The 24,410-nt window shown below is 36.7% G+C and overlaps 2 protein-coding genes across 2 annotated transcripts; one reads left to right on the top strand and one right to left on the bottom strand.

The window, feature by feature from the left end:
* The first annotated feature begins 6,373 nt into the window (after positions 1 to 6,373).
* LOC130499128 (glycine-rich RNA-binding protein 2, mitochondrial-like) lies at positions 6,374 to 7,725 on the top strand. The gene is made up of 5 exons (XM_056993032.1): positions 6,374 to 6,503; positions 6,801 to 6,926; positions 7,019 to 7,087; positions 7,164 to 7,270; positions 7,357 to 7,725. The coding sequence occupies exons 2-5, from the start codon at positions 6,803 to 6,805 to the stop codon at positions 7,507 to 7,509; spliced, it is 453 nt and encodes a 150-aa protein (XP_056849012.1). The 5' UTR covers positions 6,374 to 6,503; positions 6,801 to 6,802; the 3' UTR covers positions 7,510 to 7,725.
* A 5,141-nt stretch (positions 7,726 to 12,866) lies between these two features.
* Positions 12,867 to 14,140, bottom strand: LOC108820378 (uncharacterized mitochondrial protein AtMg00810-like). The gene is made up of 2 exons (XM_018593327.1): positions 13,756 to 14,140; positions 12,867 to 13,663 (listed from the first exon to the last, which is right to left on the bottom strand). The coding sequence occupies exons 1-2, from the start codon at positions 14,138 to 14,140 to the stop codon at positions 12,867 to 12,869; spliced, it is 1,182 nt and encodes a 393-aa protein (XP_018448829.1).
* Between the last annotated feature and the right edge of the window lie 10,270 nt (positions 14,141 to 24,410).

Below are 24,410 nucleotides of genomic sequence, written 5' to 3'. Positions count from 1 at the left end.
TTGATCTGATCTTAAACGTTTAAAGATTGTGTTACTAATATGGTCTTTTCATCTGTTTGTTGATCTAGATATACATAAGACGCTGATTTGAGAGAACCTTCAGAATCAGGCTCTTCCATAGTCTCGATGGAAAAAAAATCCCAGATATAACAACAAAATCAGTTAAGATTGATTGTCACGGATGTTTCTCGCACATGCATGAGCTTATGAGCTGATGGACAAATATATTAAATAATAAGATTTTTTATGTTGCAGTTTATGAGCTGAAGAGAAGCAAAGACGATCACCAATGCTACCATGATGTCCCATTAGAGTTTTTGTATTGTAAATCTAATAGCAGATAACCCTCGGTTTAATTGTAGTTAAATTTCCAATTAAAAGATTGGTTTAGATTTAATATAGGATGTTGGTTTAATTTAAGTTGTCCGGTTGTATTTACTTTGTAACGTCTAACTAGGTTTTGACCCGCACTTTAAAAAAATCAAAGGTGATTTTTATAAAAACATTTTTGTTACTATATTGAAATTCTGATATGGGTTGTCGATATCAAAATCAAAATAAGTTTTTTCTACTATATATCTTAGGGATGGGCACTTCGGTTATCTTCGCGGTTCGGTTCGGGGTCGGGGTCGGATTGGTTTGTTTAGTTCGGTTCTAGTAATTTCAAACATAAGTAAATCATAGTTAGTTTGGTTCGGTTTCTCGGTTCGGTTTGGTTTTAAACCGAACCTTTCGGTGTGGAAAAATCTTCAATCGAATTATTTGAAAAATATTTTGGTTCGGTTTGAATCGGTATTGGTTCGGTTAGTTTCGTTTGATTCGGTTCGATTTGAATTTTTTGCCCACCCCAAATATATCTAAACCGAGTATTTCTTGAAATATCTTATCGTGGTAACCGATGATCCGTACTTTAACAGCAAAGTTATTTTGTTTGTACATTTTATTGAAAATATAAATATTTAGATCCGTGGTTCTGAGCCGAAGTAATTTATGGTTTGAAATTATATTAAATTTACATTTTTCTATTTTATCATATAGAATTTATGCTAAGATTCACATAGATATTATATTTTAATTATTTTTCAGTGAGTTCAAATTTTATATCTTTAATAAAATTTGAATATGTGATATATTCATTTTTTCCAGCTTAAAATTGGATGAGTAATCATTTATTAGAAATGTTATTTTCTGTCTTATTATAATTATAAAATATTCTTTTCAATTTTGATTTAAAATAGAAATGAAACACTTATTTTGGAATTTGTAAAAATAAATATAATAGTATAATATATAGTATCAAATATAATTTCAAAGTTATTTTCATATGATAAAAATGTATATACATCGTTCTTTTGTTTGAATTTAACTAATTAGGTATGTGCAGTAAAGTGTCATCACTAAGTTATGTTATAATCATATTAAACTCCACCTATCTATGTTAATTATGATGATAATATATATTGAAACAAAGAAAATAAAAATGTAAGTTTATGTGGAAAAAATGTCTATGTACTATATCACATAAACAAATAAAAATGTGACTATTTAATTCAAATTCTATGTGAAACTATATTAGGCTGAATATTGTTTGTTTAGATTTTCTAAAGATCTCTTCAAAATAATTTAGGTAATCTAAATATTAAATATTTAGAATATTTCAGTGATATTCCTGTAAATAATTTGAAAAATTAAGGGAATATCTGAAAAATGTCTGCTGTTTTAATTGTATTGATAATTATACTATCTATAAATTTGAAAGAGTCCATCATAGTAACAATATTGAAACAATCCAAATTTAAATAACAATTTTTTAAGTAGATAAAATTTAGGACTCTATTTTAGTAGAGTAGATTAAACTGTATGTTGTCTTTTCGATTAGTGAGAACATCACTACATTTGGGCATTTCGAAGTAGCAATCGCTATGGATTTGTAGAGATACTTTTGTTCACCAGTATGTACCTGCTGGATGGAGAATTAATTTCCTATGGATGAGCCCACGGAGTTATTATACAAGTTGACGCTGGCTCACGGCTTCAACTACGAAGAAGCAAAAGTATGTATTCACGTGAGGAATACTTTTTTTTTATCTATAACATATTTGCTCACTAAAGAATTATGTAATGCTTACGTTTGATAATTATTGTAAATGCAAAATGAGTCTGATATGGAAAATAGTACAAGAACTTGTCTATAAGTACTAAAATAGATTTACGATATGGTTTAGCAAAAAAAAAAAATGATTTACGATATGTGTTTACTAATTTTCTCATCAGACGACGATTCTATTGTTTATGTTTGAGATGGTATGGAGAACCAAAACAGAATAAAAAAACGATGTAATACAATTCTGAATTCTCTATAAAAAGATCTTGCTATCTTAACGAAAGAATCAGACGATACATTCTCATAACGAGGAATACAGACTATCGAAAACTCCGTGAATCTGCTTTTCAATTTCATCAACTCCTTCAATTCAGTGGAGAAGTTAGACCATGATCCATGGTTTTTAATCATCATGACTAAATCTTACAATCGGTGCCAAAGGATTGACAAGTCAAAAGTTGTATCATGCACTCCATTGCTAAATGATAATGCTTCGAGTTCCGAATGTAGTGGTGAGATTCGTTGCCTTTTGTTCTTTACACCCAATAAGTGAATTACTCCTTGTGAATTGGTCAATTTCCACCCATAACCACTAAAGAGTGTGTCATGTGTCCATGATCCATCTATCATGCATTTTTCAGAGATATGTGTTTGTTCTGAAGTTTGTGTCTCCATCAGTTTTTCATTTTCTCATTAGCTTCAAACCAAGCATGGCATTCAGATTCAGCATGGCAGACAGTTTTCAATGGTTTTCTGTCTATCCCTCGGAATAACTTATCGTTCCTTGCTTTCCAGATATACCATATAATCCAAGGGTATGGATCTTTATCCAACTCTAGATCTTCAATATCGTACTTTCTCCAGAAGAAATAGTCAAATTTAGAATAGTGGCTTGTAATGGGAAACATCGTTGATGGAGTTGGGTGCCCATGTCTGAAGAGCTGGAAAGCATTCAAATATCGCATGATTTATAGTTTTATCTTCTGTCCCATATCTAGTATAATGGTTATCGCATCGCATATGGCGATGAATCAAATTACTTTTTACTGATAATTGCCCATATTTTTTAGAGCAACTTACAAATCTAAATTTAACAGGAAATATCATTCTCACATGTTTATGTGATCGAAAACATGATCCAAGAAATTCTTTTTAACCATTTCTGTTTTATTCTTAATGGTGAGAATTGTTTGTGTCCAAATCGGTCATGGCAAAATCAACGGGTAAAATCCTTAGAAAAATTGTGCTTTAAGAAAATATGAGATAGAAATGCAGCATTCTCATAGACCTCACTGTTTTGGATATGATGACTAAGAGGAGAGTACCATTGATCTTGGGTACACCCTTCCTTGCTACTGTGGGTGCTTGCATCGATTTTCCTAACAAGAGGGTGACCCTCCACAATGTCAACAAATATGTCTCCTACTCAATCAAGCCTCCAATGATGCATGTTGAGTACTATGGAACCATTACTTGTGGAGAAATTCCAAATGAGAAGCACAAGGATGAAGTGGTTGCTAGTTTACCAAAAGGTCTTGATGGAGAGTCCTCTCGAGAGATGTGTGATGAGCACTTGGAACTGCTAAAATTGAAGAGGTGAGTAGAGCCATAAAGGTTACTCATGACAAGAAGAAGATGATGAAAGAACCTCACCCTCCACCTCTTGATATGATGCCACACACGCTCACTCTTCACCCAATGAAGCTCATGGATGGAGCTATTGAGTACAAGATCAAATGCAAGGGAAAGTTTACACCATTCTCAAGTGCAAAGGCCATCATCACTCACAAGATTTTCTTTTGGTTATGTGCTCCTAGACATTCACGTGGTGTTTCAGTGCTTTATCTCCTTTGTCTTTGATAAAGGTTTCTTGCCTCTTAACATCTTATCCTGTCTAAACCACCTGCATCTCCAACTTATTCACATGTGTACCCAAAGCTTCAAACTTTGTGTTCAGGTTGGTGTAGACATCATCTATCTTCCCATTGAAATTCACCATTAGCTTCTGCTGACCTTCAAGAACATGATCAAACATTCCTTCTATCTTACTCTCTTGGGTTTTTGATGGTGGATTCTGGTATGAAAAACTTCCATAAGCTCTATTGTTGTAGGTGTTGCTATAGGGTTTCAGGTAGTATGATCTCTGGTTGAAGCTACTGCTCTATCAATTGCCATAGGAATTTATGTATCCATCTGATTTCCAAACCTCTGATTCTGAAAGTTAGTACCATTGATGAAGTTCACATTTTCTTTGTCTTCTCTGTCACTAGCAACGTGTACAACTTCTACATCTTCTACAAAGCTAACATGCTTCTTGAGAAGCTTGTGAACACTATCCAGCTTAGCCTTGGCATCGTCCATCTTTTTCTTTCCAAGGATAATGGGCTATTTCTTCCTCTTAAAATCAGTGTTCTTGGTGTTATTGCTAGATTCCAAGTTCTCAATAAGTCTCACATCCTCTTCTGGATTCCTAGTGTTAAAATTTACTTAGCATGCCTGGAAACATCTGACATGGTAGTGCGATGCCCTAAAGAAAGTGTTGAGCAGCTGCACTTCATTGAATCCATGGTGTGGACAATCTACGTGATAGGACTTAAATCTGATCCAAGAACTTCTGAAGGATTCTTTAGGCTCCTATGTGAATGTAGCAATCTTGCTCCTTAAGTCCGCATCGCATGCCTCATCAAATAAATGACACAGGAATGCATTCTTGATGTCAGTATAGGATGTAAGATATCCTGGTGGTAATTTCTTAAGCCAGCGCGAAGCATCTCCAACAAGTGAGTACTTGAAAATCTTGCAAAGAAGATAGTCCTTAGGGTCTCCATCGGCTTTAATGGAAGAAACCAGATCCTCAAACCACTCTAGATGGTCCATAGGATGTTCGAGTGATAGACCACAGTAGGGAGTTTGTCCCAAAAGTGTAAAGTATTTGGGGTTTAGTTTGAAATTGTTCCTCTGAATAGTTGGAGGACGAATAGCATATCTGTTAGGCGTAGTATTGATCTGGACGGTTCTCGTCAGCCAACGTTCTTGGTCGAGTAGCCTCATCTACAGCTTGAGCAGCGGCTGTAGTGGTATCAACATCAATATCAGAGCTTGGTCGAGTAGCCTCATCTACAGCTTGAGCAGCGGCTATAGTGGTATCAACATCAATATCAGAGATTGCAGTCCTCTGATCATCTATCCTCTGAACTGCTGCATTACGCAGATGATCGTCTTTGTCATGCAGGTTTCCATTCTCGTTCTGAATAAGAACTAGAGTCGCAACCATGTCTCGCAGTTGAGTGTCAATCGGCATTCGGTGAGAAGTGTCGAACGATGTCTGTTGAGAAGTGTTAGTTGATGAATAAATAGTGTCGGTCGATGGTTATTGGTGAGTGTCTGTCGGCGAACTGAGGATGTTGTCGATCGATGTGGTGCGTTTCTCTTTGCGGATTGAGTGTTTCAAACGTGCATGATCTGAGAAGAGTAGTGGTTGTTCCTTTTTGTTTCTGGTACTACTGGGCATGCACCTGAAAAAAAAATTATGAGAACTCAAACAGAAAAATAACGAGACTAAATCGAATTAGATAAGATCTAATGATGATCAAAGCTTTCCGGCAACGACGCCAAATTTGGTATCTCTCAAATTATCTTAATGAGTGATTTTACTCTCTCAAATAAATAGTTCACTTGTAGTACTTATGGATCGAATTCACATTAAGCGACTGCATACAATAAATTCTAATCAGTGGTGATTAAACTAGTAAATTAAAGAAATAATAAGAATATATTTTTCTTTCTATCTCTCTCTTCTTTTAAAAAAAAATATTTAGGTTTAGTTGGTAACTATTTAGTTGAATAGAAAAATGAATAAAAATTCAGTTGAATAAATGAATAATCAAAAATATAGGAATTTATGTTCAATCCATTCCTCATCGAAATTGGAGTACTTCTTTCTTCATAAATGTTTTTCATTCTGATTATTTTGTTTGTTTTTGTCAAAACTAAGTTTTCTTGTATGGCCCATCAACGTATCCCGGAATGCAACAATGGGTTTGTAAGCCCAATATAAAAATCTCGGAGCAAATAAAAATAGGCCGAAATTTTAACACTTTTAAGATAAGTCCGGAGTATAATTCGTCTACACCGACTACATCCTACACTCAGAAACAGAATGGTACAACCAGGATCTACTCACTAATAATACACGTGGAGAACTTTGGATGTATTAGAACACATTATCAATATACACCTGTGCGCAGATGATAATCATTTGGCCATAAAAAATAATCTTGAAAAGAAAATGAGATATTCTTAGGACCTTTGTATATATACACCTCTTAAACCCTATTCCTTGGCATCTGCCTCTCTCTCCCAGTTTACCAAAACCCTAGTTTCCAAGCTTTACTTCCAGGTACCGATCTACTCCATTTTCTTCTTGATCTTCTTCTTCGTACGCCTCTTAAGGCTTTTGATTTGTGTATTTGATAATATTCCCGTGATGTGACTCCGTACTCTGTTCCGATTCGTCTTTTCTTATGGATCGGCAATTTTATATACTCTTTCTTTTATAAGTTGAATATAGATCTGCAACTTTTAGGATCTTGTTATTCTTGTCGTGGATTATATTTTGTGATTGATTTAGGGTTCTTGTTGCTTATTGTTTTGTTACTGTTTATTTGATTTGCGTTTTTGGTTTAAATTTGTGTAGAAATGGCTTTCTGCAAAAGTCTCGGTGGTCTATTGAGGCAAGGTTCGGTTTCTCAGACCGGTAATGTTCCAGTTCAGTCCATGATCGGTTCTCTCCGCTACATGTCTACTAAGCTTTTTGTCGGTGGTAAATATCTTGTCTTTCTTTTTATGAAATTGTAATATATATATTTTTTAATTTGAAAATTGGCTTGACTTGTGTGGTATCGATTGGTTCAGGTCTCTCATGGGGTACTGACGACCAGTCATTGAGGGAGGCTTTTTCCAACTTTGGTGAAGTGATTGACTGTAAGTAATTGTTACAATGTTAAAGATTGTTGTTACGTTGGGTAAAATTTTTATATTTTTCTTTATTGTTGTGCAGCTAAGGTCATCGTTGATAGAGAAACCGGGAGGTCGAGGGGTTTTGGATTTGTCAATTTCTCTGATGAGAGTGCTGCTAATGCTGCCATTTCTGAGATGGACGGAAAGGTTTGTATTTGAATGATCAGTTAGTAGTCTTTCGAAAATGGTAATTATTTGTGTTTTAATGGCTTTGGATTTTTTTGTATTTTCAGGAACTGAATGGACGCAACATCCGAGTGAATGTTGCCAACGATAGACCAAGTGCTCCACGGGCTTATGGAGGAGGCGGTGGCTATGGAGGTGGTGGTGGCTACGGTGGAGGTGGTGGTGGCTATGGAGGAGGTGGTGATGGAGGCGGTTACTAAACATAAGAGCATCTCGTGAAGAAGAGTTTGTGGTTTCCGTTTTTTTTTTTTTTTTAAAAATTGGATCTTTTGGTAGTACAAATCCTGAATGTGATTTGTTAAAACTCTATTCCTTTTCCTCAGTTTATGTTAGCTTCACATATTTGCATGTTTTTTGTTGAGAAACTAAACGTTAGTCCTGCAAGTTTTCAAATAATTAAGTAGGGATTTTTAGAATCCGCCCGACCCTTTTCATAGCGATCTTATAAATAGTTTAAAATGTTTTCTATTTCGCCAAAAGGTTGTAGAAAAGTAGAAAACTCTCCTCACTCTGCAACTGTTCCTGGATAGCTTTTCAGTCTCATTTCTGAAAGTAAATAGTGACCATGCAGAGAAGTCCTCTTAATCAAATTGATGAGATGGAAGTGATTCATCACCCATAATAATGAATTGTCAACTGCATTTGATGTGAGAAGTGAATCAGAACTCGGAAGCTAATCCAATTGAAACGAAGAGTGAATTTTATGCTTAGATTATATGAACACATGCAAGACAGCAGTTTGTTCACTCGGTGTTCATTCGAGAAAGAAGAGCTATTCTCTCACTAGAGCTGTAAACTAGTAATACATTACTTCAGTTCAAACTCTAGTTCTGATTAACAATTGTGTTCACGATTTCTCTTTCTTCTTTCTCATTATATCTATATCTCTTTCATTCCAAGATCTTAACTCAATATGAATAAGATGTAACGTCACTCGAACACAAAAGAAACGTTACATATGATAATCTCAAGATTCAATAACAAATTCTCAAAAGAAAGCAGTGTCGAACTCGAAAAAACATACAACATAAAATCAGAGAGAAATGGAGAAACTACTCCTCATCCTTGTCCTCAGTCTCCTCAACATAACTCTCATAAGCTGGTGCAGTGATTGTGCTCGGGTACATGGTGGAATCAGTGGATGCATGTATTTGCAGCTTGAAAACTCTGGCATGGATGGTCTGAAGAGCATATAGCATAATGCGCTGGAACTGACCATGATTTGTATAGGAATGTCTGAAAAAGCAGGGAACTGTGGTAAATCAACAAGCTCGTCTTCAGCAGTAGAAGCAAGAGCGCTAGAACTAGAAGATGCTCCTCTGCCGGCTCGTCAAGATGGAAGGGGAACAAGCTGGTCTGCAGTAGGTTGGAAAGCGAGACGAAATGGGTTACTTTGAAGAGAAGTAATGTTTTTTTTGTTGTAGCTTAACCAAGTGATATCCCTGCTCATCTCTGAAAAATCAAATTCAATCTTCTATCAACTATTTAGCATATTTCAAATTCTTCTCATCCATTAAAATCCTTTTGGTGGTACTTGAGGGAAAAACCCAATACATTGATCAACAGTTCTATTTATGTTGGTCATCGGGGTCCACAGAATAGTCGGTTGGTTTCGGTCGCCGGACACTATGGTTAATTCAAAAAGATCATTTTGATGACTATGCTGCAACTAGCCACAAATACTCTAAAGTGCTCAAAGATAGGGGTTAAAAGACTTCAAACTATCTCAGTCTTCATTGCAGTGCATGTGAATGACTTTGGCAAAGTAACACACAGTGGGAGGACGAAGGTCTATCTGAGAAGACTTCTTCGAAGTATACTCAAATGTTCCAATTTCCAAACAACTTTCATAAAGCACACTGATCGGGAAAAGACTGGCAGAGAAGTGCATGTGACGAGTGGAGGAGTGAAGCCTTAAATCTCGTAGAGCTCTAGGATGGGAAGGCTGTACTTAAACCCACCGATCAGAAAGGTGAGAGTACCTCGTTTCCCCTCTTCACGTCCAGGTCCTGATAGTAAACCCAATCAGTAGCGATGAACTGTCACACAAGATCATCGTACAAAAGGTAGTACTTTACAGCCATGATCTATATACCCATCTTATCTATCTTAGCAGTCAAGTTTATATCAATGCCCAAAGACCTAACAGTAGGGGAGTCAGCAAATCTGGTGGGCTCAAATCCTTCCATGTTTTATAGAATAACCTGTAAATGCACTCGTCTTTGTAGACTTCCTCCCCTGGGGTTCCCAACCAATCACGTCGAACCTTAAGCTTAGACTTTCTATCTTAGGCTACGGTCGTGTAAAAGGAATCAAAGATTCTGCTTCAGTGGTTGGTTCATCATCAACTTGACGGGCAGAGCCAGATGCTCTAACTTGGTTTGTGTCCTCTCCTATTAAGAACCATCATCTGCAATCAATGACACAATGAAAAACAAGGAAACCAGAAAAGTCGACTGAAATCTGTAATAGCAAAGAGGGTGTCGACCGATACTAGCAGTCTAGCAGGGTGTCGATCGACACCACTTGTTATAAACGTTACCCAAATCGAACGACACCACTCAAGTTATAAATGGGTAAATCATCACCAAAATCATTTGACGACACCAAATCACCCAAATTCCGTTCTAAGCAAACCTAAGTTCAAAATTTCATCAAGTTCTCCTCAACCCTGAGAATTCCAAAAAATCAATAGATTTAGAGGACATGGAATGAGTTAACTAATAAAAAATAAGAGCGAAAATTGAGTGGTTAAGACTTCAAATCAGTGAAATATGTTCGAAATTTAGGGTCAACTTGGTTGAGAAAATCACACTTGATAGGAAAATGAGAGGAAGAAAAGGAAGTGTCATGAGTTTTAAATGTATGTAACTCGACATGCATGGTGTCAACCGACACTAGCAGGATATCGATCGCCACCTGCTGTTCACGACACTTCCTTTTTTTACAGACTAATACAAAAATTTAAAGCTAAAAATAAAAAGTTAGTATAACGTCATTAGCTCGACTGAGACTCAGGAACTAGTTCAGATGAGATTTGAAACTTGCTCCAAAGAAATTACCAATGTCATGCAGCTTCAAGTTCAACACATTTCCCTTGAAACATTTCATCGCCATTTCTCCTTTGTCGATCATCTCAGGAGTCAAAACTGCTATAGCTTTTGCAAATGGCAGTGAGAAGCCTCTATTGCGCAGTTTGTACTCGGTGATGCCATCTGAGCAGCTCAACGTAATAAGTGTCAAATGAAGATCTCCCTTAACCATTTTCCTCTTCACCTTTTTTTTTGCTCTTTCCTCCTGATTTATGTGATTGTATCTCAATGTCTCCATCCATGACTTCTGACATTGTAATCATCACTCAAGTATGCCTGGGAAACTTCTATTGGAAAAGGTTCATCAATTATTCCAATGAAAGAAGCTACATGCATACCCCTGTTTGATGGGACAGGTTTTCAAAGACACTCTCATTGATATTCACCAAAGATAACATGGTAATTCGCATGTCCAACAACGCGCCTATTGTAGCCTGAAAACATCTTTCAAAAAGTATAGGCGTAGTCGATCAACTTCTCATCTCCCCCACATGAAAGTAAACATGGACAATGTAATTCCCAATCTTCCTGTAACACCCCGACCCGCCCACGGCTAATGGACCACCCACGCCCGCTCTCTCGGCTTGTGGGCCTCATCCCATCCGACGGTCGGTCGTTAATTTTCCAAGGCTCGAAATCATTGTTTACTGACCCTACAATCACCACCCGACCTTTCCCCGTGTTTTGGCCTCACTTACACGGTATCGCGAATCACTTCCCGATAGGTCACCCATCCTTCCACTACTCCAGCCCAAGCACGCTTAACTCTGGAGTTCTAAAAGGATGTGTGACGGAAAAGATAAGTCAACTTTGGTGACATAGGTAGCCAAATCATTTCTCTTAAGCCTTTTCACATATCACAACTCGGGATGTTACAATTCACCCTCTCTCAAAGAACGCAACGTCTTCGTTGCGCCCCACGATACGTCTCAAGACGCCTCTCAGGTCAGAACCGAGATGGCTAACCAGCTCTGATACCACTTGTAACGCCCCGACAGCCCACGACTAATGGGCCACCCATGCCCGCTCTCTCGGCCCGTGGGCCCCATCCCATCCAACGGTCAGTTGTTAATTTTCCGAGGCTCGAAATCATTGTTTACTGACCCTGCAATCACCACATGACCTTTCCCCGTGCTTTGGCCTCACTTACACGGTATCGCGAATCACTTCGCGATAGCTCACCCATCCTTTCACTACTCCAGCCCAAGCACGCTTAACTCTGGAGTTCTAAACAGATGTGTGACGGAAAAGGTAAGTCAACTTTGGTGACATAGGTAGCCAAATCAATTCTCTTAAGCCTTTTCACATATCACAACTCGGGATGTTACACTTCCCATCCAGATATTTGACTACACCATGTGAAGGTCTGCTGGAGAGGTATGGAAATTCCAGTTTGGTTTTAAAAGGTTTTGTGGCAAGTTTTGGTTTCTCAACGATGTCCTTAGGCATGACTCTAAGCGCAGCCCCCAGTGTCACACAGAGCATCATAGAATTCAATTCAAGAAATAGCGTAACTACAAACGTGGGAGGATCTGCTAGCTTCGTAAGTTTCTTTACTCCTTTACCCTCATCATACAAAACCTTAACTTCTTCCATGTCTCACTAGGTTCTTGAAGAATGGACTTAAGAAAAATTTGCAATAGCATCTTTAAAGGAGACACTTTCATGGATTATTTTCACTCGCTTGTGAAAATCAGCCAACTCTTTTGCTTTGATAGACCGTTTAAATGCATGGGTATGTATGTGACCTTGGATTTAACTCATTCTCATATCAGTATAGGAATGATCGTACATATTGTAAACAAATCAATCCATGAGTATTGATTGAGACTAGGGGATGTCGATCCACGCAAGAGGAGTGTATTTAGTGTCGACTCATTGGTATCGACTTGACAGTGTGAGATCAAATTCGGTCCATTTTAGTAATTCTCTGCGTATTCACTTTATGGGTGTCGATCGGCACTACTTGGTGTTGATCTCCGGAACAACAGCATCTCAGGTGTTATTCCAGAAGGATTTTTCAGTAACATGTTGATATCACTTGATGTTGGTTACAACCGGTTATCAGGAGAACTACCCAAGTCTATGTATTATATGTTTCAGCTTAGATCATCGAAAGAGAAAGAAAGTCTGTTATATTATTCAACTCAATTGTATCTTACATTTTATATCTGTATTTGTACTATTTACAAATACCGGTTTACACATTAAACCACCGGTTCAATCACTTATCATACTCTAATACCCTCCCCTCAAGATGGAAGACATAAACTGGGTATTCCAATCTTGCTAATCAAACTCTTGAACAAGGCAGGTTGCACAGCTTTAGTCAAGATATCAGCAAGCTGCAAATCAGATCGAACATGAAGTGTCTTCAAGAATCCACTTTGTAACCTTTCACGAACCACTTGACAATCAATCTCCACATGTTTCATCCTTTCGTTATAAACAAGATTAGAAGCAATTTAAAGAGCAGATTGATTGTCGCAGAAGAGAGTTGCAGGAGCAGGGACTGAACACTGCATCTCGAACAACAGCGTAGTTAGCCAGATAAGCTCACAAGTAGCATCAGCCATGGTGCGATATTCAGCCTCTGAACTGCTGTGAGACACGGTCTGCTGCTTCTTAGATCGCCATGAGATCATGGAATCTCCAAGAAAAATACAATAGCCTGTAACAGACTGACGAGAATCCGGGCATGCTGTCCAATCTGCATCGGAATAAGCCTTGAGAGTCAATGCAGAAGAAGCAGAATAAAACAATTTATGAGCTGGATCATTCTTAAGATAGCGAAGCACATAGTACGCTGCTTGGAGATGTACGTCTGTGGGAGCAGACATGTACTGACTGAGTTTGCGAACTGCATACGTAATATCAGAACGGGTATGCGTCAAGTATAAGAGACGCCCCAAAAGACGACGATAGACAGAAGCATCAGGAAGCAAGACACCCGACGTAGCAGACATCTTGAGGTTGGGTTCCATGGGAACAGAGAGAGGCTTACAGCCTAAGAAACCCGCTTCCTCAAGAAGTTCTAACATATATTTACGTTGATTAATTGAAATCCCAGTTGCGTTTCGTGCAATCTCAAAGCTCAAAAAATATTTGGCAGGGCCAAGATCACGAAGCTTGAATGGAGATTTCAGAACGTCTTTGAAGTGAGAAACAGCAGAATCATCATTGTCCACTATCAGGATGTCGTCAACATAGACGAGAATAGCCAAGAAAAAACGATCCACATATTTAATGAAGAGGGAGTGATCTGAATGAGTATGTGTGAAACCGTCGCCAAGAATCACACCCGAAAGCTTTTGATTCCATTGTCTAGAGGCCTGCGTAAGACCGTATAAAGACTTGTGGAGTTTGCAAACAGAATTTGGAGGAAACTTTTGCCAGTTAGCTCTTCATATCCAGGAGAAAGTTTCATGTATATTTCCTCGTCTAGATCACCGTTGAGGAAGGCATTGCTGATGTCTAACTGTGTAATAGACCAGTTCTTGGCAGCAGCAAGACGAATGAGGAGACGCAGAGTACCAATCTTAGCAACTGGAGAGAAAGTATCTAAGTAGTCTAAGCATTCCAACTGAGTGTAACCCATCGAAACTAATCTGGATTTGTGTCGCTCAATGGTGCCATCATGGTTGTATTTGATGGTGTTGATCCATTTACAACCAACCGGATGTTTCCCTGGAGACAGTTCACAGACTGTCCAAGTCCCCGTTTCTTCTAGAGAACCCATTTCATATTGCATGGCAAGTTTGAATTCCTTAGATAGAACAACTTCAGAAAAGGTTTTGGGAAGCTTATGGGTAGTGATGGATAGAATAAACTGTTTGTGGTCAGAATCAAACTTGTCATAACAGAGAAAAGAAGAAATGGGGTATGAAGTAGTATGAGTGGGATGAAGAGACGGGTTTGAAGAATGGTCTAACAGATAACAATGATACTTATCGAGATAAGCTGGTGCTTTTGTCTGGCGTTTTGACCTTGTTTTGTTGTGTGACACACACGATGGTATAATAGGAACAGAAAAGTGGATGGAATAGTGTTATTTGGTGAGGGATTTGTAGCAGAAGAAGGAACCAACGAAGGTGTGGAAGAAGAAGGAATATAATGATCAGCAACATCAGTTGAGTTATCAACAAAGATTGAGGAAGGTAAGTCATGACCCAAGTCAAAAAACGCAGGAAAAGATGAATCAGGAACAGGCAATGGAAGAACATCCTGATCAAAAAAACGATTTTTTTCTGAAGCAAGAGACTGAGGATCATTTGCAAAAGGGAACCCCGTTTAATGAAAAATAACATTGCGAGAAATTATTATTTTATTTGTGTCAGTATCTAGGATTTTATAACCTTTGTAACCGTGGGGATAACTTAGAAAAATTACTGGTGTTGCTCGTGGACTAAATTTGTTGCGATCTTTTTGTAACGTGGAAGAATAACACAGACAACCGAATATACGAAAATGTTCATAAGAAAGAATTTTCTTGGTAAGGATTTCAAAAGGAGATTTGTTTTCTAAGAGAAAAGAGGGTGTTCTATTGATCTGATAGATAGCAGTTTGAACACACTCACCCCCAATAGATCAATGGTACTTTTGATTGAAAAAGAAGAGCCCTAGCCACGTTTAGAATGTTTCCGTTCAACTACAAAGTTTTGTTGGGGAGTATAAGGGCAGGAGAAGAAGTGTTCAATACCATGTTCTTTCAAAAGAGACGTGAAAGCTAACTTGGGTGCATTGTCAGAATGTATGGCTTTGATACTAGTCCTATATTGAGTTTGAATGAATTTTAAAACTCCGGAAAAACCGTAGAAACTGAAATTTTATCTTTAAGAAGATACAACCAAGTGACCCTAGTACAGTCATCTACTAACGTGAAAAAGTATTTATATCCATCATGAGTACCAGTTTGAAAAGGACCCCAAACATCCAAATGAATCAAATCAAAAGGGGATTTCGACATATGAGGATTGATGGAAAAGGCATGCGTTTTTGCTTAGCTAAAGGATAGACATGACATTTGTTTACATGATCTATTTTACAACTAGGTAAATGCAGAAACTTTGAAAGAACTTGAAGCTTTTGAAAAGATGGATGACCCAATCTTTGATGCCAAATGTCAGAAGAAACTTGAAAAACCGAATGATCTTCAATATGATTTGCGGAAGAAGCGTGTTCTGATGGGTGATAAGTATCCAGGACATACAGATTGCAGAAAAGGTTACCCTTCCCAATCGTGGAGTCCTGAATAAGCGCCTGATTATGGAAATGATTTTCGGGAAAATATAACAGGAATCAGATAAGAAAAGGACAGCTATGTACTATGTCTAGTTAAAACACTTATACTAAGAAGATTAAACTTGAATTGAGGTATATAAAGAACGTTTGTGATGGTTATCCTAGATGTGAGAACTATCGTGCCAGAAATGGTAACAGAGATGCGAGAACCATCAGGAAGAGTCACAGATGTATCACTAATGGTTTCAGTGTTTTAAACAATCCTAAGTCAGCACACACATGACAGCTAGCACCAGTATCAATAACCCAAGCAGCATGTATAACAATAAGGCCATTCTCCATTCCCGCATAAATAAAATGAGAGTTTTTCGGGTTACCTGAAGGAGGGATATCTAATGGAGTGTGAGGAATGAGATGAGGCTGAGATTTGGGTTTTGAAGCTGTTCCATCCGCAAAACAAAGTGTGCTGCCAGCAACCTGAGAAAATTAATTTGTTGTTGAGGTTTGTAGAGTTCAAGATACTTAGAAGCTGGTTGACCTGATTAGACATGACTGTTCCCAAGCAAGCACCATGTTGATTGTGCATAGAAATACAACTTGTATCTTGGACCACCAAGTTAGCAACACTCTCTTTACCTGTATCTTGAGACTAGCACAATCAGAATGACTACAACAACATGTATAGGGACTTTCATGATTCTTGAGCTTTTCCCAAAGTTGCTCCAATCTCGTTTAGTAATCACTCACACTTTGTGAACCTTGTGTTTCAGCAAAGATTTGCTGTTTGATCTCTGCATTACGCGGTCCATCACTCTGCTTGAACTGGTCATGAATGACCAACCACATTTGCTGTGCAGTATCGAGGTACATGATGCTCTTCGCAATTGATTTCTCCACTGCATTGACAATCCAAGTACACACAATATTGTTGCATCTTACCAAGAGGCAAATTCTGGATGAGTCTCAGATAATTCCGGTTAAGATCCATCAACAAACACATCTTTATTTCGAGCTCCCAAAGCCATAAGCATATAACGTCTCCAAGTATTGAAGTTGCTTAATCCAGCTAGTTTCTCAGAGACGAGAGAAATACCAGCATGATCAGCACTATGAATGTGTAAGGGATTTGAATTCGGATCTTGAATAGAGGCCGTTGCTGCAGTTCGAGTCGTTTCTAGAATCGCAGTCAGAGACGGTATCGGAGTAGAGTTAACAACATCGGCATAGGAGATCGGCATCGGAGAAGGTGGAATCGAGAATCAAGATTTGACGAAACGAACAAACAAACGATCGATGAGAATTACCGATAGAAGATCACTGAAGAAGAGAACAGTAGATCGAGATCGCAAGAACAACCGAGATGAAGTGATATAGTTTGAAAAACGCCAGAAACATATATTCCACGAAGCCGTGAACGGAGACGGAGATGCTCATGACATCGAGATCTGGAAATCGAAGAAGATCGGAGTTGAAATCGGAGATAGAGATGAATCTCACCGCTTTGATACCATATTAGACATTTCAGCTTAGATCATCGAAAGAGAAAGAAAGTCTGTTGTATTATTCAACTCAACTGTATCTTACATTCTGTATCTGTATTTATACTATTTAAAAATACCGGTTTACACATTAAACCACCGGTTCAATCACTTACCATACTCTAATACTCTGGTTAACTGCACTCTCTCCAGTTTCTGAACGTGGAAGAAAACAGAATCAAAGACACCTTCCCAGTCTGGTTGAGATCGTTGCCTATTCTAGAGATTCTCGTCCTTCGTTCCCACGAGTTCCACGGACCGATATCTTATCTCAGAAGCTCTCTCAGTCTCCCCAAGCTGCGGATCTTTGACATTTCAAAAACTAACTTCACTGGGGTCTTGCCATCAGATTACTTTGCTGGTTGGAGCGCAATGTCATTACCGGTTGTATACTTCGAAGGTGATTCTCAGAATAGGTTTTCAGGAGTTGGAAAACCGTACTATCGTGCGTCTGTGGCTCTGAGAAACAAGGGATCGAATATGAAGCTGGTTGGGAGTGGTTTCACAATCTAACAAACCATCGATATCTCTAGAAACAGATTCGAAGGAGGCATTCTTGAGTCCGTCGGTTTACTGAATGAACTGATTGTGCTCAACATGTCAAACAACGCTTTCACAAGCCGTATTCCACCATCTTTGTCCAGCATAGCCAGTCTTCAGTCATTGGATCTATCTCAAAACCGATTATCCGGTAAAATCCCTCCGGAGCTCGGGAAACTCACTTTTCTGGCGTGGATGAATTTCTCATACAACAGGCTTGAAGGTCCAATACCACAAGGCACTCAGACTCTATATGAAGTCTTCATAACCGTAAACTTCTTTTTCAATCTACTTATGTAGACTCTCATAGACGTCTGCTCTTTGGGTTCATTTTTAAAATTACAAAATTAGCAATTTATTTTCTGTATTTGAAAAAGGAACTGCGGTTTTATACGAGTAGATTTCATATGCAGTTTACGCTTAAGAATGTTGGTTTTGCAATTGACTAGAATTCACCCAGTATTTTTTTTTCAATAGTAAACTTCTATGCAGTCTACATTTTTAAAAACTAGGTGTGTTGCCCGCACATACGGGCACAACTTTGTTACGAATATTTATTAGTTTATATATTTTATGAAATAGGTATGCTTATTATTGTATTAAATTTTTGAAAACACTAATATATTAGAAATATTTTTGATTTTGAAATCTTATACTTTTGTTATTACTCTTTGTACACTTATTTTCACTTATATTTTGCTCGTATTTTCCATTTCTTTCCATTATTTATATTTTCCATTACATATATTTTGCTCATCTATACTATTTAAACATAAACAATAAAAAATTACTTATAACAAGTAATAGTTGGATCAATATATTTATTGTTAGATTGAAATAAAAATAATATATATTTTAATTAAAATAATATGATTAATATAAGTTCGTTTTATTTTAATATATTTTTAGGTTTTAGATAATTATTATTAATATTAATTTTAATAATTTATCTAATCAAAAAATTAAATTTTGTTTTTTATTTTCTGGTTAAGTTTTTATTTTACAATATATTTGTAGATTTGGATAATTATTATCATTATTAATTTTATTTACTTATGTAATCAAAACAAAATTCTTTTTTATTTTGTAGGTAATTTATATATTTATCCATTAAGAATATAAACAATATTAATCACTCTAATTTTTTATTTTAAAATATACTTTAGAATTTTGGATAATTCTTATCATTATTAATTTTAATCAGTTACCTAATCATAAAATTGAAATTTGTTTTTATTTATGGATAATTTATATGTTTATTCATTAAGGGTATAAATGATATTAACCAGTCTAATTTTTAACGTGAGAGATCCGTCGCGAAAAATCACTTTGCAAATAATAATATAGATTTTGCATATGACCAAACTTTTGAATTTAATAGTAGACTTCATCGAAATTCAAAAAATTAAATAGAAAGCACTATAAGTCTACAAGAGGTCAATTTTGCATTTGACCAAAACTTTAAATTTTTAGTAGACTTGGTATGAAAGTATACGTTACAAAATAGGTTAGTGGTTGTCTACTAATCTTAGGAAAAAATGTAGACTATCTATATCTTAGGGTTAACTAATTTAAACCTTAGGATTTAGAGTTAAATGGTGGAATTTTGGGATTAAGGTTTAAAATTTTATAAAACAAAAAATAAATACTAAATTTGAAAATAAAAATTTGAAAAATAGTTTCAAAGTCATTTCGAAACAAAAACATTTCCAAGAAAATAAATTTATAAAAGAATTTCGAATCTAAAACATATAATCTGAAACTATAATTTATTTTATTTTATTTATAAATCTAGGGTATAAAAGTCAAATTTTAAATAAAATATTTTGGTCATTTTCTTCCTTGTTTGCTATTTTGTAATAAAAACATTGAAAATGTCTGTCTTAGAGATTTGTCCAAAATTAAATGTTTGAGTTTTAAAAGCTCCAAAATATTATTTATGGTGGTTGGAGAAATTAATAATGATATTATTGTAAATAAGAAGGTATTTAAGATATTTATGGTTTTTATCATTTTCGAAATAAAAAGAAATTAAATTATATTGGCATTTTTGTAAATATTGGAAAAACTAATGATAATATAGAAAGATTAGGGAAAATGGCTTATTCCCCTACGAACTAGTTGTTCCCGGCTTTTTCACACACGAACTTTTAAGCCATGCCCAAAACCACACGAACAACGGAAATATTGTTTATTCCCTTACGAACTAATTATTTCCATCTTTTTCACACACAAATTTTTAAACTTTGCCAAAAACCATATGAACTACGCTATTTTTTTAATTACATACACACTATCAATTTTAAGCTAATTTCCCTAAAATCGTAATTGTGTTATTCAAACATTAACTTAGTTTATGACAGGTGGATAACCGGTTTAATTTGGATTGATAAAAAAGATAATACATCATTTTGTTCTTTTTCTTTTTGTCAACTGCTCTTCTTCTTCAAAAATCGTTTTACTCTTCATCATCAATTGAGAATAAAATTTATTATTTTGTAGAAGATTAAACGTTTTACATGATGCATAAAGAAAGAAGAGCAGCAACATAGCGGATTGGTAACTAGTAATTACTGCTCTTCTTTCTTTATGCATCATGTAAAATATTTAATTTTCTACAAAATAATAAATTTTATTTTCAATTGATGATGAAGAGTAAAACGATTTTTGAAGAAAAAGAGCAGTTGACAAAAAGAGAAAAAGAATAAAATGATGTATTATCTTTTTTTATCAACCCAAATTAAACCGGCTATACACCTGTAATAAACTAAGTTAATGTTTGAATAACACAATTTACGATTTTAGGGAAATTAGCTTAAAATTGATAGTTTGTGTATGTAATTAAAAAAATAGCGTAGTTCATGTGGTTTTTTGCAAAATTTAAAAATTTGTGTGTGAAAAAGCTGAAATAATTAGTTCATAAGAGAATAAGCAATATTTCCGTTGTTCATGTGGGTTTTGGCATGACTTAAAAGTTCGTGTGTGAAAAAGCCGGGAACAACTAGTTCGTAGGGGAATAAGCCATTTTCCCAGAAAGATTATGACAAAACATTGTTAACAAGAAAATAGTTTCACATTTGACTTCTTTTTGAATCATTTCTCCAAAACTCCCTATATTTAAATGGGCTTATTGCAAAAGTGACTCAAAACTTGAATTCAAAGAGAAAACTAACCTTTTCTTTTGACTCATTTTTTTTTTGAGTTTTTAACCCCACATCTGCATTTATCTACGAAAATGCCATTAACCCTTTTTTTTTCTTTCGAAAATGGCTTCTTTACTGTCTCAACCTCATTTTCTTCAAGTATTTACAATATTGCCACTGCCATGAATAGTGGGAACAACCTTGTACGAACTGTTTGGAGCTTTTAATGCCTTTTAATGCATGTAAATCTCTTTACACTCTCTCTGTTTCAATTGTTATGAACTAAAAACAACATTTCTTTCACTTTCTCTCCATATTCATCCAAAAAACTGAAGCTTTTGATTCAAAATATGGTCGATGGTTGACAGAGCCATATTTCTTTCGTTTTGACTTACGGTTGCTTTCGTTGAGGTTCTGGGTGGTTGGAGAAGACCCTGTGTGCAAACGAAGTCATCTCACCTAGTTTAAGGTACGAATTTGAATTTTTTTCAAAATCTGTTCGCGTAGAAGACTTACAAGTAAGTCATCTGTATGTAGAAGACTTACTGATGAGTCTTCTGGTCAAACGGACGACTTAAACTAAGTCGTCCAGCTTTGTTTGTTGAAAAAAAACACTCCAGACGACTTATATATAAGTCGTCTACGAGAAACAGGCTAGTTTGCATTTGACCGAATCGTGTCAGATCTTTGACTATTTCTGGACGACTTATAATTCAGTCGTCTCTCGGAAAGTTAAAATTTCAATATTTTATTAAACTAGACGACTTACGTGTAAGTCGTCTTAGGTTAGTTTTGTAGTTGAAAAATAAAACTTCATAATTTAACTTTTACCAGACGACATAATATAAAGTCGCCCCGTCAGAAGACTTAATTTAAAGTCATCCGGGGAAAGCAAAGTCGTCCGGAATTTTTCCCAATTAAGTCGTCCAAACCTTGCTTATCCCGGACGACCTTAAATTAAGTCGTCTAGCTGGACGACTTTTAGTTAAGTCGTCTGGAGAAAGTTAAATTTCAAGTTTTATTTTTCAATTACAAAACTAACCTAGGACGACTTACACGTAAGTCGTCTAGTTTGAATAAAATATTGAAATTTTTACTTTCCAGAGACGACTGAATTATAAGTCGTCCAGAAATCGTCAAAGATCTGACACGATTCGGTCAAATGCAAAACTAGCCCATTTTTCGTAGACGACTTATATATAAGTCGTCTGAAATTTTTTTTTTAACAAACAAAGCCGGACGACTTAGAATTAAGTCGTCCCTTTTAATTTTCAATTGCAAAAGTGACCTCTTTAGACGACTTACCTTTAAGTCTTCTGGATGACTTAAATATAAGTCGTCTGCGATAATGTTTATTGAACTTCTTCATTTTCTCTATGTTTACTAATGTGTTTTTTTTGAATATTTGCAGATGATTTTTAAGTTACATGCAGTGTATGGAGAATGGTTGTTGAGAGATTTCCGTTGGGATTTTGTGGTTGATGATCTCAAAGGAGCAAGATTGTTTTTATTGAATGAAGATTCAACACATGCTGAACTTGTTGCAATGGCTCAAGAAGATTATAACCTGGACATGAGATCAGTGACTGTGGAGATTAGCTACTCATTACCAGCAGAAATGATGATGACTCCAGGCAGTCCTCCCATTCATGTTACAAGTGATAGACAAGTTCGAAACTTGCTCGAGATACTCAAAACGCATAGAGTATGTCTTTGTGTATCAAGCCGCAGCAAGGTGGAAACGGTTTCAGAGAAAAGAGAAGAAGCTGGTGAATGGGAAGAAGATGTTGGTGATAATGATGAAGCTGGTGAATGGGAAGAAGATGTTGGTGATAATGATGAGGCTGATGAATGTTTTGAAGATGTTGGTGATAATGAGTCTGTTGAAGATGAAAATCAAGATGGGGAGGAGGAAAATGGGGAGGAGGAAAATGGGGAGGAGGATGCTGATAACACTATTGTTGGTGAAACGGATCAGAATGGTGGGGATTACAGTCTTTATGGAAAGGTTCTAGATGAGGACGAGGAAGATGATGATAATATTTGTTTTGAAGAAATTGAAAAGACATATGCTAAGACAAATGCTATTGAAGGAAGAAAATCGCATTGTACCAGCATCTATGTCAACCAGAGTTTTGTTAGCAAGGATGCACTGCTTTCAGAGCTGCGGTTGACAGCAGTGAGGGGTAGGTTTTCTTTCAGAATATACAAATCAACAAAAACTCTCCTTGTGGCAATATGTCGGGTTAGCGGTTGTGGATGGAAGATCAGAGCGAGTGTGAAACATGGGCCAAACACGTTTTGGGTAACAAAGTATGTGGAAAAACATTTATGCTCAATTGGAGACCGAATCGCTCAGCGGAGACACTGTACTCCAAAGTATGTTGGTAGTCTTTTCATTGATCGTGTTGGGATCATTGATGGGATAACTCCACAGCATATCACTGATGCAATGAAGAACATGTTTGGCATGACGCTTGATTACACCACTTCATACAGAGCACTGTTATATGCACAGAAATTGGTGAGAGGATCAGCAGAAGAAGGGTATTCGCGTCTGCCTTCATATCTCGAGCAAATCTCCATTGCAAATCCTGATTCTATCACGGCTATAGAACTTGATTCTAAGAAAAGATTTAAGTATCTATTTTTCTCTTTTGGAGCTTCTATCAAAGGTTTTAAGTATCAGAGAAGGGTCATTGTGGTGGATGGAACTCACCTAAGTGGAAAGTATGGAGGTGTTATGTTAGTTGCAGCCGCACAAGATGGCAATTTTCAGATATTCCCATTGGCTTTTGGGATCGTGGATGCTGAAGATGAACCTTCTTGGGAATGGTTTTTCACAAAATTGGCTAGTTGTATATCTCATGACAAGCCTCTGGTGATAGTCTCTGACCGGCACGCGGCCATTAAAAGTGCGTGTGAGAAGGTGTTTCCTTGGGCAACCCGAGGAATATGTTATTATCACCTTCAAGATAACATTGTCAAAAAGTTTAAAGGGAAACATCTCATGTACTTGGTGAAAGGGGCTGCTTATGCGCACACGGTTTACGATTTTAACCGGTACATGGCTGAGATACGGAGTGCAAACCCGGAACTTGCAACGTATTTGGAGAAGGCCGACGCCAAGCTATGGTCAAGGGTTTATTGTAAGGGGAACAGGTTCAACATAAAAACAAGCAACATCGCTGAATCTATTAATTCCGCACTGAAGCGAGCAAGAGGATTTCCGATTCCGTTCCTGCTGGAGTTCATAAGGCAGAAGTTAGGAAAATGGTATTGGAAAAGGAGACAAGATGCTTTGAGTCTCCCAACTGTACATAGCCAGGGTGTTGAATACTTACTTGCTGTTCGATCAGAGATAGCGGATACGATGACGGTCGAACCAATTGATGGATGGCGTTTCTTTGTCAAAGGTGGCAAAATGGACTGTGTGGTTGATTTGGAACATGTAAAGTGTGATTGTGGTGTCTATGGAGTGGAGAAAATACCTTGCTCTCATGCTATAGCAGCTGGAACACATGCTGGTGTGCATATCGACACACTT

Source organism: Raphanus sativus, chromosome 8 (assembly GCF_000801105.2).
Source record: "Raphanus sativus cultivar WK10039 chromosome 8, ASM80110v3, whole genome shotgun sequence".
Lineage (NCBI taxonomy): Eukaryota > Viridiplantae > Streptophyta > Magnoliopsida > Brassicales > Brassicaceae > Raphanus > Raphanus sativus.
This window is presented reverse-complemented; position numbering and strand designations above follow the sequence as displayed.

What these genes read in the sequence shown, in the direction of transcription:
- LOC130499128 (XM_056993032.1), top strand. Translation starts at nt 6,803, where the DNA reads ATGGCTTTCTGCAAAAGTCTCGGTGGTCTATTGAGGCAAGGTTCGGTT. An exon ending in CTTTGGTGAAGTGATTGACT is followed by an intron (nt 7,088 to 7,163) that starts GTAAGTAATTGT and finishes ATTGTTGTGCAG; the next exon opens with CTAAGGTCATCGTTGATAGA. An exon ending in TTTCTGAGATGGACGGAAAG is followed by an intron (nt 7,271 to 7,356) that starts GTTTGTATTTGA and finishes TTGTATTTTCAG; the next exon opens with GAACTGAATGGACGCAACAT.
- LOC108820378 (XM_018593327.1), bottom strand. Translation starts at nt 14,140, where the DNA reads ATGGGTTCTCTAGAAGAAACGGGGACTTGGACAGTCTGTGAACTGTCT. An exon ending in TCTGTTTGCAAACTCCACAA is followed by an intron (nt 13,664 to 13,755) that starts GTCTTTATACGG and finishes ATACTCATTCAG; the next exon opens with ATCACTCCCTCTTCATTAAA.